Source organism: Capricornis sumatraensis, chromosome 5, assembly GCF_032405125.1.
Source record: "Capricornis sumatraensis isolate serow.1 chromosome 5, serow.2, whole genome shotgun sequence".
NCBI classification, from domain to species: domain Eukaryota; kingdom Metazoa; phylum Chordata; class Mammalia; order Artiodactyla; family Bovidae; genus Capricornis; species Capricornis sumatraensis.
This window is the reverse complement of record NC_091073.1, coordinates 17,197,415-17,212,019: the sequence shown is the minus strand read 5'-3', so window position 1 is coordinate 17,212,019 and position 14,605 is coordinate 17,197,415. Positions and strand designations below refer to the sequence as shown.

The following is a 14,605-nucleotide window of genomic DNA, read 5'->3' as shown; positions in this document are numbered from 1 at the left end:
CAATAACCAACTTGTTTCTTAGTTACATGGGCTAAGCCTCTCTCAATTTTTGGCTTCTAAGTTTTACTACTGTCTTTTCATAATCAGATTTTCTTGATATTATTGTGCTCAAAATCATGAAATTTTGCTTATGATTCAGAAATTTTGTATTAAATAAGATATCACATGAGCATTCTCCTACATTTTATTCTAAAAGTTTTAAATGCTGCCTTTCATTGTCGAGACTTTAATCCATTTGAAATCTATTTCACGAATGGTGTGAGATCAGATCCAATTTCCGTTTTCTCTTGAGTGGTCAATTTTCCCAGCTATCTGTTGGTCCATCCTCTCCCCACTAATCTGTCACGTCTGCTTTGTATTATTCTCAAACTAACATGAATGGACCAGTCTGTTTCTGGACTCCATTCTGTTGCACTGGTCTACTTGTCAGCTGCTGAGGTTACACCACACTGTCTTAATACTGTTGCTTTAAAATGAATCTCAGCAACTGAAAGAACAAGTTCCCTCACCTTGGTATTCTTCAGGAATATCTTGATTATTCTGGGCCAACAAGTTGTTTGTCCACCTACATTTTGGAAACAACCTGTCAAGTTCTGAAAAATCACCTGTTCAAATTCTGATGGAAACTGCGTGGAAATATACAGATTAGTTTGGCATAATGTCATTGTTTCAATATTGAGCCTTCCTATCTCTTTTGATTCATACAGGTCATCTTGAATGTCTTTTCATGGATCTTGAGCTTCTTTTGTTAAATTCACACTGGATACCTTATATTTTTTTGTTGTTATCATAAATGGTAGCTTGTAAAAGAATGTGAAACTCAATAATTCTGATGATCTGAAGACTCTTGAGGTTTTCTTATGTATTTAATTTTATTACTGGTGAATAATGGTAATGTTGCTTCTTTTCATTCCTTGTTACCTTTTATCTCTTATCTTGTCTACTTCTTGATAGGACCTCTAGGACAACATTGAGTAGATGTGTAATAAACAGTTATGGTGAAATGTTAAAAGTAGTCTTCATTTTAAAGGGAATTCTTTATTTTAACATTTCACCACCAAACATGATAACTGACAAAGACTTGTTAACCTCATATAACAAGAAAGTTCATATGTATTTCTAGTTTAAGAAACTTTTTATCATGAATAAGTTTTCAATTTTATTTAGTATTTGTCTGCATCTAATAAGATGATTATACATATTTTTCTTCTAGTTAATGTGTAAATTATATGAGCTTTCTCTTATTAAACCAACTTTGTCTTTCTTACATAGACACAGGTGGTCATGATAATGAATATGAAGATCTTCAAAATCTATTTCTAGATTCACCATTTATCTTTGTGACAAGTAGTTGGTTTTATTTTAAATAAAGAGAATTCTGGCTAGCCAGTGGGTGTTCACTCTGCTCATCTGAAAATACAGGAAGAACTCTATTCCAGAACACAACTGTGTTAGTTTAAACCTCATAAACCTGTATTAACCCCATATCCAACCTAACTATCAACTATACAGATATATACTACATTAGCTATACAAAAAGATATACTCAAGGCATTTGCCAGGGAGTATAAACCTTAACCCTCTATAAAAAGCTCACTAAGAATGACACTTGTATAAAAAGAATGCTTTTTAAAGAAAAACAAATCTCCAACTCTTTGAGAATATTTATGAAATCTTTACTCAGTAATGCAGGTCACACTCCAATTATGGAAGATATTTTTTATGCTTAACTGCAGTAGGGACTTGTTTTCAAACAAAACGAGTCATGACTTTATATGGAAACAACACATGGATTATTTTTAATAAAATGAATCCTGGTAATAAAACTTGTCCATTCAATTTCAAATATTGGTTATAAGATACAGCCACTGATTCTTTCATGTTTAGAAATTCTTTGTCATTATTCAAAAAATTTGTTTTGAATCATAAAAATAAACTTATTTACAAACAAAACCCCCACAACCGTTGAATGGGAACATCTTAATGAATAGTCAATCCATCTTCTCCAGCAAATATTCTAAATTTTATCCACAGGTATTCACACACAAAAAGAATAAAGTTAATATAGGAAAAAATAAATAAGAAAAGAAATTCCCATTTGATTCATCCAAAAGAAGGCAAGAAAGTAGATAAAAAGAACAAAGAAAGATTTACAAACAGTAAGATGTTAGATTTAAACTTAATATATCAATAAATAAATAGCAACTTTTAGAGCTGAGAAAAAATTTTAAACTTAAGATCGAGACTACAATAAAAATAGGCAACCATTCATTGCTTACAAAAGACAGACAATTTGTAATAAAAGAATGGAAAAAGACATCTCACAGACACTAAAAGAAAGATAACACAGCCCTTCAAATATCAAGCAAAATCAATAATAAGGTCAATTACTAGAAATAAAGAGGGACATCTCCTAATGATCGAGAGGTCAATCTACTAACAGGAGTTTACTTTCCCTTGCTCTTCTTGATAAAGACTTTATTTAAATATGAGTAAATTATCAAAAAATGATTCAATTCAGAAAAATCAGACTCAATGCAAACAAATAAGCTAACACCAGGGTCACAACAAGCAAGGATAGGGCCAATGACCAAAAAGAACTGGCTGGTGTGAATATCTAAGCAGGCTCAGAGTTCTACTGACATGTCCATAAGTCCCAGGTTTTCAACTTACTGAGTTCAGGATTCAAATGTAAACTGCTGTCTTAGAGATCTACTTTTAAGAAATCTTGGGCTTTCACACAACAGCCAAACCACTTTGTGGAAAAAGACTAAGGGAAAGCAGAAACAGAATGAAGGTATTATTTTCTCTAAGATATTCTTAAATAACCTAAAAGGTAGCTAAGAAATATTTGTATTTTTAAAGATATTGGAATTGACTAATTCCAGCCACAATCTATTATAAAAGTGGCTTCTCTGGTGACTTAGATGGTAAAGAATCCACCTGCTAGGCGGGAGAGCTGGGTTCGATCCCTGGGTTGGGAAGATCTCCTGGAGAAGGGTAGGGCAACCCACTCCAGTATGCTTGCCTGGAAAATCCCCACGGACAGAGAAGCCTGGCGGGTTATAGTCGATGGGGTCACAAAGAGTCGGACGCGACTGAGCGACGAAGCACAAGCCTTTCCTATAATCTGCTATCCTGCAGTTTAAGTTGTCTCTTCTTGCACAGTTTTCACTGGGGTTAAGAAACAGAAAGTAATTGAAGGAACTAATGATGCTAAAGCTGAAGCTCCAGTACTCTGGTCACCTCATGTGAAGAGTTGACTCATTGGAAAAGACTCTGATGCTGGGAGGGATTGGGGGCAGGAGGAGAAGGGGACGACCGAGGATGAGATGGCTGGATGGCATCACCAACTCGATAGACGTGAGTTTGAGTGAACTCGGGGAGTTGGTGATGGACAGGGAGGCCTGGTGTGCTGTGATTCATGGGGTCGCAAAGAGTCGGACACGACCGAGCGACTGAACTGAACTGAACTGAAAAGGAACTAAGGATAGAATGCTTTATATATAATATTCCACGTTCATACTTTGGCAAAGATAATATTCGGTGTTATTTAACCAGTGGTCCACTGGCTGAGTAGATGGGTATGAAATAAAACAAGTATTTGGTAGTAATGCCCAAAATTCAAAGGGATCCTTGAATTACACTTACAAACCTACTAGTGACCCAGTTTCTGTTATGCCTCCATGCTGTTAACGGTATTGCTTTGGATTTTCTGACTTCTTATGATTTCAGCCTTTTCTGAAGGCAGAGTCCCCATCAGTGGTCTGAGAAGCAGCGGATTCCAAAAAAGTACAGTTCAGCTGCATAGTTAACAAAATGGGCTGTTGAGCTGGATGAGAACAGCTCTCCTGTTCACTGAGCATGCATGCTGTGTCCTTCCTCGCTCAGTTGTGTCCAACTCTTTGTGACCCCATGGACTGCAGCCCGCCAGGCTCCCCTGTCCATGGGGATTCTCCAGGCAAGCATACTGGAGTAGGTTGCCATGCCCTCCTCAGGGGATCTTCCCCATCTAGGGATTGAACTAAGGTCTCTCGCACTGTAGGCAGATTCTTTTTTTTTTTTTTTTAAAGCTATATTAGGGAATGTTTTATTTATAATAATAATAACAATCATAATAATACTAGAAGACATTATTAATAATCACAAGTCTTATTCCTTGAGAATCTATTAAAGCTAATGCACTATGCTCAGCACTTTTCATTCATTTCTATTGACCTTTGTAAACTTGTTTCCCCATTTTCTTTTTTTTTTCTTTTCTTTTTTTTTTTTTAATTTTTCTTTACTGTCTGAACCACCACAGTGAGCCTGGGCAGATGGCTTAATTTATTCACCTACAGCTTCTGATCTGTAAAATGGGATGACAGCAATACTATTCTTACAGTTGTTGTGAGAATTAAGTGAATTACTACGAGTAACTTAAAACACTGCCTGCCCTGTAGAACTATTGTGTTGTTTCCCAGAAATATTTTTTTAAGTGAAGTATAGTTGATTTACAATATTGTGTTAGAAAAGTATTGCTTGTTATCATTATTGTTGACTTTGCAAATGCTATGTTTCCATTAATAGAGTTTTCAATTTTTAAGAAAAAACTAAACTGTTAATGGGTCACAATGCTTACAGAATTAAGTATAAAACTGTTCTGCATGCATCCAAAGCCTACTTTTACTCCAAAAATACCCTACGACACACCTTGAACGTAAAGTCCCACCTTTAACATAAGGTTTCTGAATCAGGAAAAATTATTCTAATTTTATTCACTTTTTTCCCATCTTTACCCTCCCTCTCCATCTCTTAAAATGTTCATATTATCTATTCGTTTCATACCAAACCCCTTCCCTGGTGGCTCAGTAATTAAAGAATCCACCTGCAATGCAGGAGACCTGGGTTTGATCCCTGAGGAGAAAGAAATGGCAACCCACTCCTGCATCCTTGCTTGGAGAAGTTCATGGACAAGAGGAGTCATGGGGTTATAAGAGTCGGACACGACTTAGCAACTAAACCAACCAAAACCTTCTCCTGCCTCATCTGGAATACCTGGAGGCTCAGTAAGAGCATGTTATTTAAGTGAGTTTTTTGGTGTTTTTTTTAGGGAATTTAATCGAACTACAACTACAACTCTTTCTTCTACCAGGATCTCTCTAACAAGCCTGTTCTCTGCTCTTTTTCTAATCCTGACTTGAACATCTGGGTGGCCACAGACATTTCTCGTCACTTCAGGGCCTTTGGATACAAACTAGAGAACTCTTACATAGACCAGCATTACTCAGACACTAAGAAATTACAAACATGAAACATGGCAGCAGGACAAAACTGGCATTTTTCACATTCTGAAACACATGTAAACTAGTACCTGCCAGGCATACCGGTATAAACTAGAAGTGATTTAGAGAGTCTGTTGTGTCTCTTGGTGAAAAAAACAAAACAAAAAACTGTTATCCTTGCTTTATGTAGTTTAAGAAAAAAGTATCAAACTGTATTAAATAATATGTTTGTATATATAATCTCCCAACTTTTTTGTTTTTGCTACATGGTGCAGCTTGTGGGAAGCTTAGGTCCCAGACCAGGGATTGAACCCAGGACCCTCGTCAGTGAGTGTGCAGAGTCCTAACCACTGGACTGCCAGGAAATTCCCAATATGTCCACATTTTAATGAGATATTTCAGTAGACTTAGTTTATAGAAAAAGCCATATGTATGATGTTTGAATAGAAATTTAACTGTGGTAAATTTTTGCATGATTTGAAAAATGGTTTTATCACTCTAAATATGTACAATAATTTAATAAGAGAGTTACACAATTAATCCATCCACAGTTGGGAAGCTTGTTCCTAAAAGAGGATGAGTTCTTGAGAACAAGTGACTGCTTACATGCTTTCTTTCCTCTTCTTGCTTTTCTGCCTCCTTCACCCTCTCTTTCCTTTCTCTCACTATTTCATTCCAACACGGTTTTTCACTGACCTGTAATTGATAATCCTCTTGCTTCACTGAGCTGACTCAGACCCAAAAAGATGCTAAACCACTCATTCTATCAATAAGACTCCAGTGCTTAGAAAACAAATCAGAGCTGGACAGTCTACAGGAGGTGAGGAGACAAAGCCCTGCACCTCAAGGGTGAAACCTAGCAGAACTGACCTCCACTGCTGTATCTATCCTGGTGCAAAAAGGTGTGTGCTTGGGGGTGGGGGTGCTAATTAAATGCCAAATGACCTGTGTTTGGTCCGCTGCTGTACTTCCTTTTCTAAACCTCAACGACTTCAGCGTTCCCTAGCAACAGAAGCAAAGGATCAATTTAGGAAAGTGCTTTCCAGAGCATTCCTATCTAGCTACTGACCAAGCCATTTTAGTTTATGTGATCAAGCAATTGAAATTCAAGGAGATTTATCACTGACTGTCCTTGCCAGCAAAACTGGAAGAGGACCGTTTGATATGTATGCTACTAATGTCTGAGATGACTGATTCCACCTCTACCGCACAAGCATGAATTGGTTTCAGGAAGAATTAGTAGTCTCTGCATTTCACCATGAACCGACAGTGTTGCTAGGGAAACTGATAATTATGTGGCAAAATGGAGGGTGTAGAATAGAAGAAAAAGGGTTCTGAAGAAATGTAAGGTTTTGATCCAAATCAACATATTAACAGTAAAGTATGTTGATCTTCTGTAGTCGTATAATTTAATAAATACTGTTAATTATATGTTTGACAAGATTCTAATTTCTGAACTAAAAGAAATGAATCAGACATTGCAAAGTCACTGGTTACTGATAATATTTTGTGTATGGCACAGCAGGAATATATATTTATTATAAAAACTACAGTGAATCTGAAGAATTAAAATATTCAAAAAAGTGGGAAAAAACACACTGATTTGATTTCCATTTTTTAGGAAAATCAGCTTACAGAGCTCCAGATATAAAAATGGTAACTCTATAATGCTCTAATAAAATTTCCTTTTTTCATCTCAAACACTGTTTAGGGGGGAGAAGAAAGAAGTGTTGCTATTTTTATATTATGTGTAGTAAAAAAAAAACCAGCCTAGAGAAGTTGAATGACCTTCCTGAAGTCACACACTTCTTCAGTTAGTGGTAATGTTGGTACTAAACACTTTTCTTTAACCACTGGGAGGCATTATTTACAGATTATGTCACAGTAAGGGAAAGCACAGCAAAAGGATATAAACTTAGTGAAAAGACTCAAATCTCTAAACATTACTTCAATTTTAAATGAAAATTTCCAATACTTTTCATAACAGCTAAGAGTTTAGTTCTGAAAGTTAATGATATGGTATAAACACCTGCTTATCCAGAAGATCTCACTGGAGACACTGCAATCTGTGTGACAGAGCACCAGAGAATCACACAGCTCATCAGCGACCTCAGTTCCGCTGCACGTCACACCACTGCTGTGAGCCGCCAGTCCCTGCACGACAATGCTACTGCGGGACATTCTTTTATTTTCACTTTTTCTAACGCCCACTAGGTAGAAATTTAAGAGATGAAACTGAAAGTTTTATGTCTTCCTATGTATTCACCTTCATAAATTCTTAACACATTTTAAAATTTATAAATATACTACACATATTAAAGCATTCTCATTCTTATAGACGCAATCCATGTATAGGTGCGTTGGGGGAAAAAATAAGTGATTCATTTATGGTTGGTGTATGAACAAAAACCATTTGCTTTATTAATATTTTCATTATTAATAGCAAATGTTTCCAGTGTTTTGGTCTGATTTGGTCTTTGACAGGAAAGAATGAGACATATATACAAGTCATCAAGGTAAAAGCAGAAAACTATACAGAACTTCTTAACTCAATGAATTCTAAATGATGGAAGCGCATAGTCAGCCTTCTGATGTTATAAAAAAGATCTTCATTCTAGGGATTAAAAAAATCATAATCCCTAAGTAGTGTAACTCACCCTAGATGGGATAAACTATCAGTTTAAGGCAGTGCATTAAGCGTATCAAGTTTATGTGGTTTAAAATTAGTATCGGGCTTGTCAAACTTGAAATTTTGTTGTTTTTTTACTTCAAAGATTTATTTTTGATAAAACAAGAGCAAAATGATAGGTTACTATTTTGATAAGCCCTTTCTTCTTTCCCAAAGCAGGAAAGCTTTTGCACCTTTTAAATCTCTGAGTAAAACAAACAAGAATGTAAGGCCAAATTTTATAGTCGTTAAAAATCATTTTTATGGTTAGGGTGAACAAACCTTGACTTAGGCCATCTTGACAAGATGTCTGCTTGATATCCAAGTTCTCCAAGGTATCTCCTTTAGAGACCTCACCAAGAGATGTCCTTCTCTCAAAGATGTTGTTGTTGTTGTTAACTTGAGTCCCATTTTGCTTCAGTAGCCTGAACACCTCAGCTTCCAAATCTCTAATCTAAGAGAGAGAGAAAAAAAAAAAAAAAACACTCATGAAACCATAAAGCAGCACTCTTCTCCAAGCACTAGGCAGAACTACCCTATTATTCTTTTTTATAATTTTATTAAAATATAGTTGATTTACAATATTGTGTTAAATTCTGCTATAGAGCAAAGTGACTCAGTTTTAGATATATATATTCTTTTCCACTATGTTTTATCATGGGCTTCCCTGGTGGCTCAGTTGGCAAAGAATCCACCTGCAATGCAGGAGACTCAGGTTTTGATCCCTGGGTCAGGAAAATCCCACTGAGAAGGAAATGGCAACCCAATCCAGTATTCTTGCCTGGCAAATCCCATGGAGAGAGGACCTGGTGGGTTACCGTGTATGGGGTCACAGAGATAAATTCTATGATTTACCTTTTTATCACATTCTACGGTTTATCACAGAATATTGAGTATAGCTCCCCGTGCTATGCAGTCAGGCCTTGCTGCTTATCCAACCTATGCGTAATAGTCTGCATCCGCTAATCCCAAACTCCCAGGCTTTTCTCACCTCCCCTTAGCAACCACAAGCCTATTCTCTATGTCTGTAAGTCTTTCTTTATTTCATGGATATTTCATTTTGGTAGTACTTTAGATTCCACATATAAGTGATATCATATGGTTTTTGTCTTTCTGACTTATTTTGCTTAGTATGAGAATCTCTGGGTCCATCCATGTTGCTGTGAATGGCATCATTTCATTCTTTTTAGTGGTTGAGTACTATTCCATTGTATAAATGCACCGTATCTTCTTTATCCAGTCATCTGCTGATAGACATTTAGGTTGTCTCCACGTCTTAGCTGTCTGTAGTGAATCGTTCTGACATGAACACAGGGGTGCATGCATCTTTTAGAGTTAAGTTTTGTCTGACTATTCTATCATCCAGTGTTTTTGTGCACGTGACTCACCCGTACTTGCAAGCCTTGAACTTCCACGAGATGAGCTTTTTCCAAATCTTCTATTTTCTTTCTTTCTGCTTCCTGTCTTTTGATGAAATCAAGTTCTCTTAAGGAGAGAATAATAGATCTCAGTGCATCAAATACTCAATAAATGAGGAAATATAAAAATTCTTCTCTGAAGTAATGAGCCACACAGTGAAATAAGTAACTAGACAGCTATTTAAATAAATAAAACTCACTCACAGAGAAAAGGTATCTAGTGATGAAAGCACATAAAATGTTTTAAAGATATACAAGGTACATAAAAATGCTTTGATTCTGCTTACTGAGATTTTCATTTGTAGCTTCTGATTCTGGAGCACCTGTTCATATTTGGATAGAAGCTACTGAACTAATGACCCACCTTGGTAATTTAGAGGAGATAATAACACGTTCAGTAGAAATAATTCCACATTTATAAAGTCATCTACCTAGTAAACTGATGGAATGAATGGTAAGAGTTTTAGGATAATTATTATAAGACTGCTTCTTAGAAATGACAATAGGCTGAATGGGCCAGAAACACAGAGGGGAAGCTGTCACTACACATCTGAGGATATCATGAGGACAAGGAGAAATATCAAATGTGGTAGAATTTATTATAAAATTATTACATGAAATAAGAGTTAGGAATACTTTTAATAAGAATTAAAATAGAGATGTACTGAATTCACAGTTGTAAGAATAACTGCTTCCTTTTAAAGATACTTTTATAGCAATACCTTTTAAACATTAAAATCATTATTTCTATGATAGGAAATAACAGATACCATGAATCTTAAATATATGCTTAGCTTTTAAGGCTTGACATGCAAGACCAGAAATGACCAGGGATACTGGAGTTACTTTCTAAGTAACTGACGAAAAAATATGGTAAGAATCTTCCTGGTCTCCCTGAAATTACACTAAGATCCAACAGATGGAAGCAAAGCAACATTAGCTTGAAAACAGGTGCTGAAATTTAAAAGCTAAGTCTGGTGACGGTCTCTCACTGTAGTGAACCAAGGCCCTTGTGATTCTCTCACAAGGAAAGGAAAGTAACAGGGCAGGGGGTCTTGTCAGTCAATATTTCCACTATCTGTAGTGGGAAAATTCTGAAGTTAACTGATTCTAAGAACAGAAACAGAAGGCCCCAGTTGCTGCTTTGTACCCACTATATCTAACAGTCATTTTCCATGACTTCAACTTGGCTTCTTGCTTCTAAATTACATACGTTTCAAAAGGACAGAGGGTCAAATGCTTTAACAGTTACAATAAATGATTAACCAACAGCAAAAACAAGAACAAAACAGGAGGTTGCCAAAAAATTACAGAAGAAACAAAATATAATCGCACGTGAAACACTGACGTAAGAGATTCTAAAACTTAATGTCTATTTATTATTTTAAGTGTGCTCCTTAAAGGGATGACTCTGAGGTCATCTTTTCTTTTCCACTAGATACTATAAAATTACTGGATACAAGACTTCTTTAGATGCACACAAAAATCATTACATCATTAGAAGCTGCTTACTTTTGTTGAAAATCCTTGATCAATTTCTTTGCCTTGTTGTACTTCTTTTCCAAGGCCTGATACTGGCTTTGAGTCTCTTTGAGGTGCTCGTTGACTGTGTGGCATAACGTTTGAGCCTCAATCCAGTAGCTCTCCAACTTCATCATTCTTTCTTTATTCTCTTCTATATTCTGTTGAAGTTGGGTTTTTTCTAGTTCCCACCTCACTTTCTCATTTTCTGCAGCTTGCAACTGGACAAAGCAAATATCAAAGCAAGGATATTTCTGGGTACTTTTGCAGCAAAAACCTCTCATACTTTTATAGCATATTTTAGAATAAATTCCATTATTACATATACTTAATCATGAAACACATTGAAATGAGAAGAGCAAGTATGATTTTTATTATTATAGAGATTATAAAATGGAAGCCTTAAAAAGTGAAATGGTTGTCCAAGGTCACACATCTGATAAATAATAAAACATGGATCTGTTTCCAACTCCCAGGATCTTTCCAGCATGCCATGCAGTGTATGAAATTCTACAAGCAGTAAAAAATGTTTTAGAATTTGACTGATTCTATCCAATGAACTTCAACATGCTCTCTTTTGGAGTTGCTTTAAAACATATAATTATATGTAAATTGTTAACTAAAGAAGGAGTGGGGAGATGGCAAGCTGGGAAGGAGAGGGTAGGGCACAGTATGGACAATGATTAAGAGGCGGACCCTGGAGTCATATAGTTTAGATTTGAATTCCAGCTCTCCCAACAATGGCCTTTAAACCTTGGACAACTAAAGTCTTCTAAGACTAAATTGTTACATTTAAAAGAGAACTGTGATATATCACATCAGCATGCTTGGAAAAGCTCCTTGGGGATAATAATCTGATAAAAGTTATTTTTACTTTGTCTTAATCCCTTTTGACAATATTATCACAATATCATGAAAATAGTCTGTAGCTCATTATTTTGCTGACATTGTTCTGAGTTTCTAGAGCCTGATAAATGCCAATTTGCATAAAAGTAAAAATGACAGTGTAAGTAAAAATATAAATTATTCCTGAACTAATGTAAATCTCTCTGATGGAAAAGAAAGGCAGCTTCCTCTGGTTTCTGCTTTCAGGAAAGTTTAGGAACAGATAAGACCCTGGTCCAAATCCCTCATTTCTACAGAAATTCAAGACTGATCTCTCAGGTAAGGGATCAAAGGTCATTTATTCACAATAAGCATCTGACCTTTACACTAATGCTGCATCCATTTCACATGCCTCTGTTATAGTTCAAAAGGATGCAGCGTCATTGTAAGCTATTAATATCAATTTTCAAAATCTAAAACATTCCAAAATCACACAGCACTCGGCAAATGAAAATATACACGTTTTTATATGTATTTTAAACTAAGTACATTGGCAAAACAGATTGCAAAGTAAAAAAGTAGTCAAAAACATTTCATAATTAGGAATTCTATTATCAACATGGATATAAAGAATAATAGTAAAGCAAGTTAATCTGTGGATATTAGCATAGGTAATAGAATGTTGGCACAGCCAATATAATTTTGAAAAAAATATAAAATACTCATTTATAGATTTTTCTAAATTAAATACCTAACACATATGCCTTGTTAAAGCACTTGCAATCAGAGGGCAACCTTCTTCCCCCAACTGTAACCAACAATTAAAAATCTTCTATTCTTCCATTCTATGGCAAGAAACAACAGCAATTTAAAACAGGACTGGGTTTTTACCTGCACCTTTTATTAAGCAGTGTTTTGTGTTCAAGTTGCTTATTTACCAATCTCTACTAATTTAAAAATTATTATTCATAGAGCTTGGCTGAAACCATGAATGATGTATAGACATGTTTTGACTAAAGAACTACAGAGTTATTAGCTGAAAATACCATTTACCCAAAATAGCCTTGCTAATTTATCTCCATTTAAAACACATGGAAAAAACAAAACAAGTGTATATAATGTGAACAGGGAAACAGACTGTTAGTGGTGTGGGAGGAATTATGTCTCAATTATTAGAAGGCCATAAAAAAAAAACAACTGTTTTTTAAGTAATTCAAAAGATATTTAAAAATCTTTGAGACTACATATTTTATAAAACTAGACACAGTTCAAGAAACTGAAACTTACCTTATAATTTACCAATTAAAAATGCCCTTTTGAATTTTGTATTATTTCATATATAAACTAAAAATACATACTCCTTTTATCAAGCCCTGTTTTTTCCCACAAATTTGAATGATATGAACTAAACTTGTCTAAAGATTTCTGACAGTGTCTGGAACCTAAAATAATTTATTCATATATTAATTAAATTTCATAATATTTAATTACTAGAAATTTGAATTTTTCTTTATGAAACCTAATTAATGTGCCATCTTAATAAAAATACATTATTTCTGGTAAGCTAAAAATAAATAAAATGATTACATTTATTTAAAATAAAAGAGAAAGAGATACAGTATAACAGCTTGTGCTTAAGGATTAGTGGTCAAAATGTAGTTTGAATGCTTGAACTATTATAAACATTTACTTCTTGAGAAAGTTCAGAGGGAACTGGCCACATAGGTGCAAATATGTAAATATGTAATTTTAAATACTGTGCTATTTTCACTGAGGGGTGCTGACCCCCTAAGGGTGTGCACTGTTAGGTTTTTCCAACAGTGGGAACGAATCTCTCACATTCTTGTTCTTTTAAATGAACAGAAACAAAGCATTTAGTGCTTGGGTTGAATTTATTCATAGAATCTGAAGTTTAGAAAGTACAATTCAAACACCATGTATTGATGCTTACCTTGGTCTTCAATTTTTGAATCTCTGCTTCTGTAACTGCATGTTTGATTTGCAACTGAAAATGGAAAAGAAAGGAAAAAAATCTGAACTAAGCGTTATCTGTATTTTTCTACATTTTTAAAGCCTTAGCAGCTGGCAGAATACCTTATTATATAGCTGAAGGGCTAGAAAAGTGCTACAGTGCAGCAGGTTGTAAATTAAAATGTCTAGTGTGTAAAATGACTCTCTAGGTGCGAACTAATTAAACACAGGGTTTATGGTCCACACTCCCTAACATCAGATTAGGTTATGAATTTAATTGCTCAGGGACCAAAGAGAAGGAAACACATTTTCCTTCCCTCCTTGGAGCTCTTCCTTTGTGATTTGCGTGTCAAGGAGTTGTTTCCTTGCAGTCTTGAGGACTGAACAGCTTCAGCAGGCAGACGGCCAGTGGGAAGCTTCAATTCCAAATCTGGATGGAAGGCGGCGCTCTGGTTCCGCGAGTCGCACGCATTTCAGCTTAGCAGCTCTTTTACAGCTCGGGCTGCGGCTGCAGAGCTGGAGAAGAGGACGATGCAGGTCGGCGACAAGATGTGTAATTTCTTTTTTACATTGCAGGCAAAAGTACAGATCTAGATGTCTGTCCTTTAAGTCATTTACTCATAGTGAGGGCTTGGACCCTCCAAAGCTTCAGCTACGGTTGATTCTCCCTAGAGCCACCGTTTAGATTTGTTTCGCTTCTCCCTTCCCCCCTTTGCTTTCTTTGTAAAGGAAAAACGAAGGAAACAATCATTCTTTAAGGAATAAAAAAAAAATTATGGAAAACAATTTTTAGGTTGGAAATCACTTTTCTAAAATGCCTGGAGTCAGATGTTTTTGGAATTCAGAATTCTTCCAATTTCAGAAACTTAGTAAGATGCATTTCCCATAAATTGCTGACTGCCCACAGCAGGGTCTATGGAGGTGCTCTATAATCAAAT

At 35.5% G+C, this 14,605-nt stretch overlaps 1 protein-coding gene across 4 annotated transcripts in view; it reads right to left on the bottom strand.

The window, feature by feature from the left end:
• PPP1R9A (protein phosphatase 1 regulatory subunit 9A) overlaps nt 1-14,605 on the bottom strand; it is a 333,750-nt gene that overhangs the window by 39,880 nt on the left and 279,265 nt on the right. For all 4 annotated transcript variants that reach the window (XM_068972651.1, XM_068972650.1, XM_068972653.1 and 1 more), the window contains exons 7-10: nt 13,648-13,701; nt 10,863-11,092; nt 9,321-9,417; nt 8,215-8,386 (exon numbers count right to left, since the gene is read on the bottom strand). In XM_068972651.1, the coding sequence (XP_068828752.1) occupies nt 8,215-8,386; nt 9,321-9,417; nt 10,863-11,092; nt 13,648-13,701 (553 nt within the window). The remainder of the gene's footprint in view (nt 1-8,214; nt 8,387-9,320; nt 9,418-10,862; nt 11,093-13,647; nt 13,702-14,605) is intronic.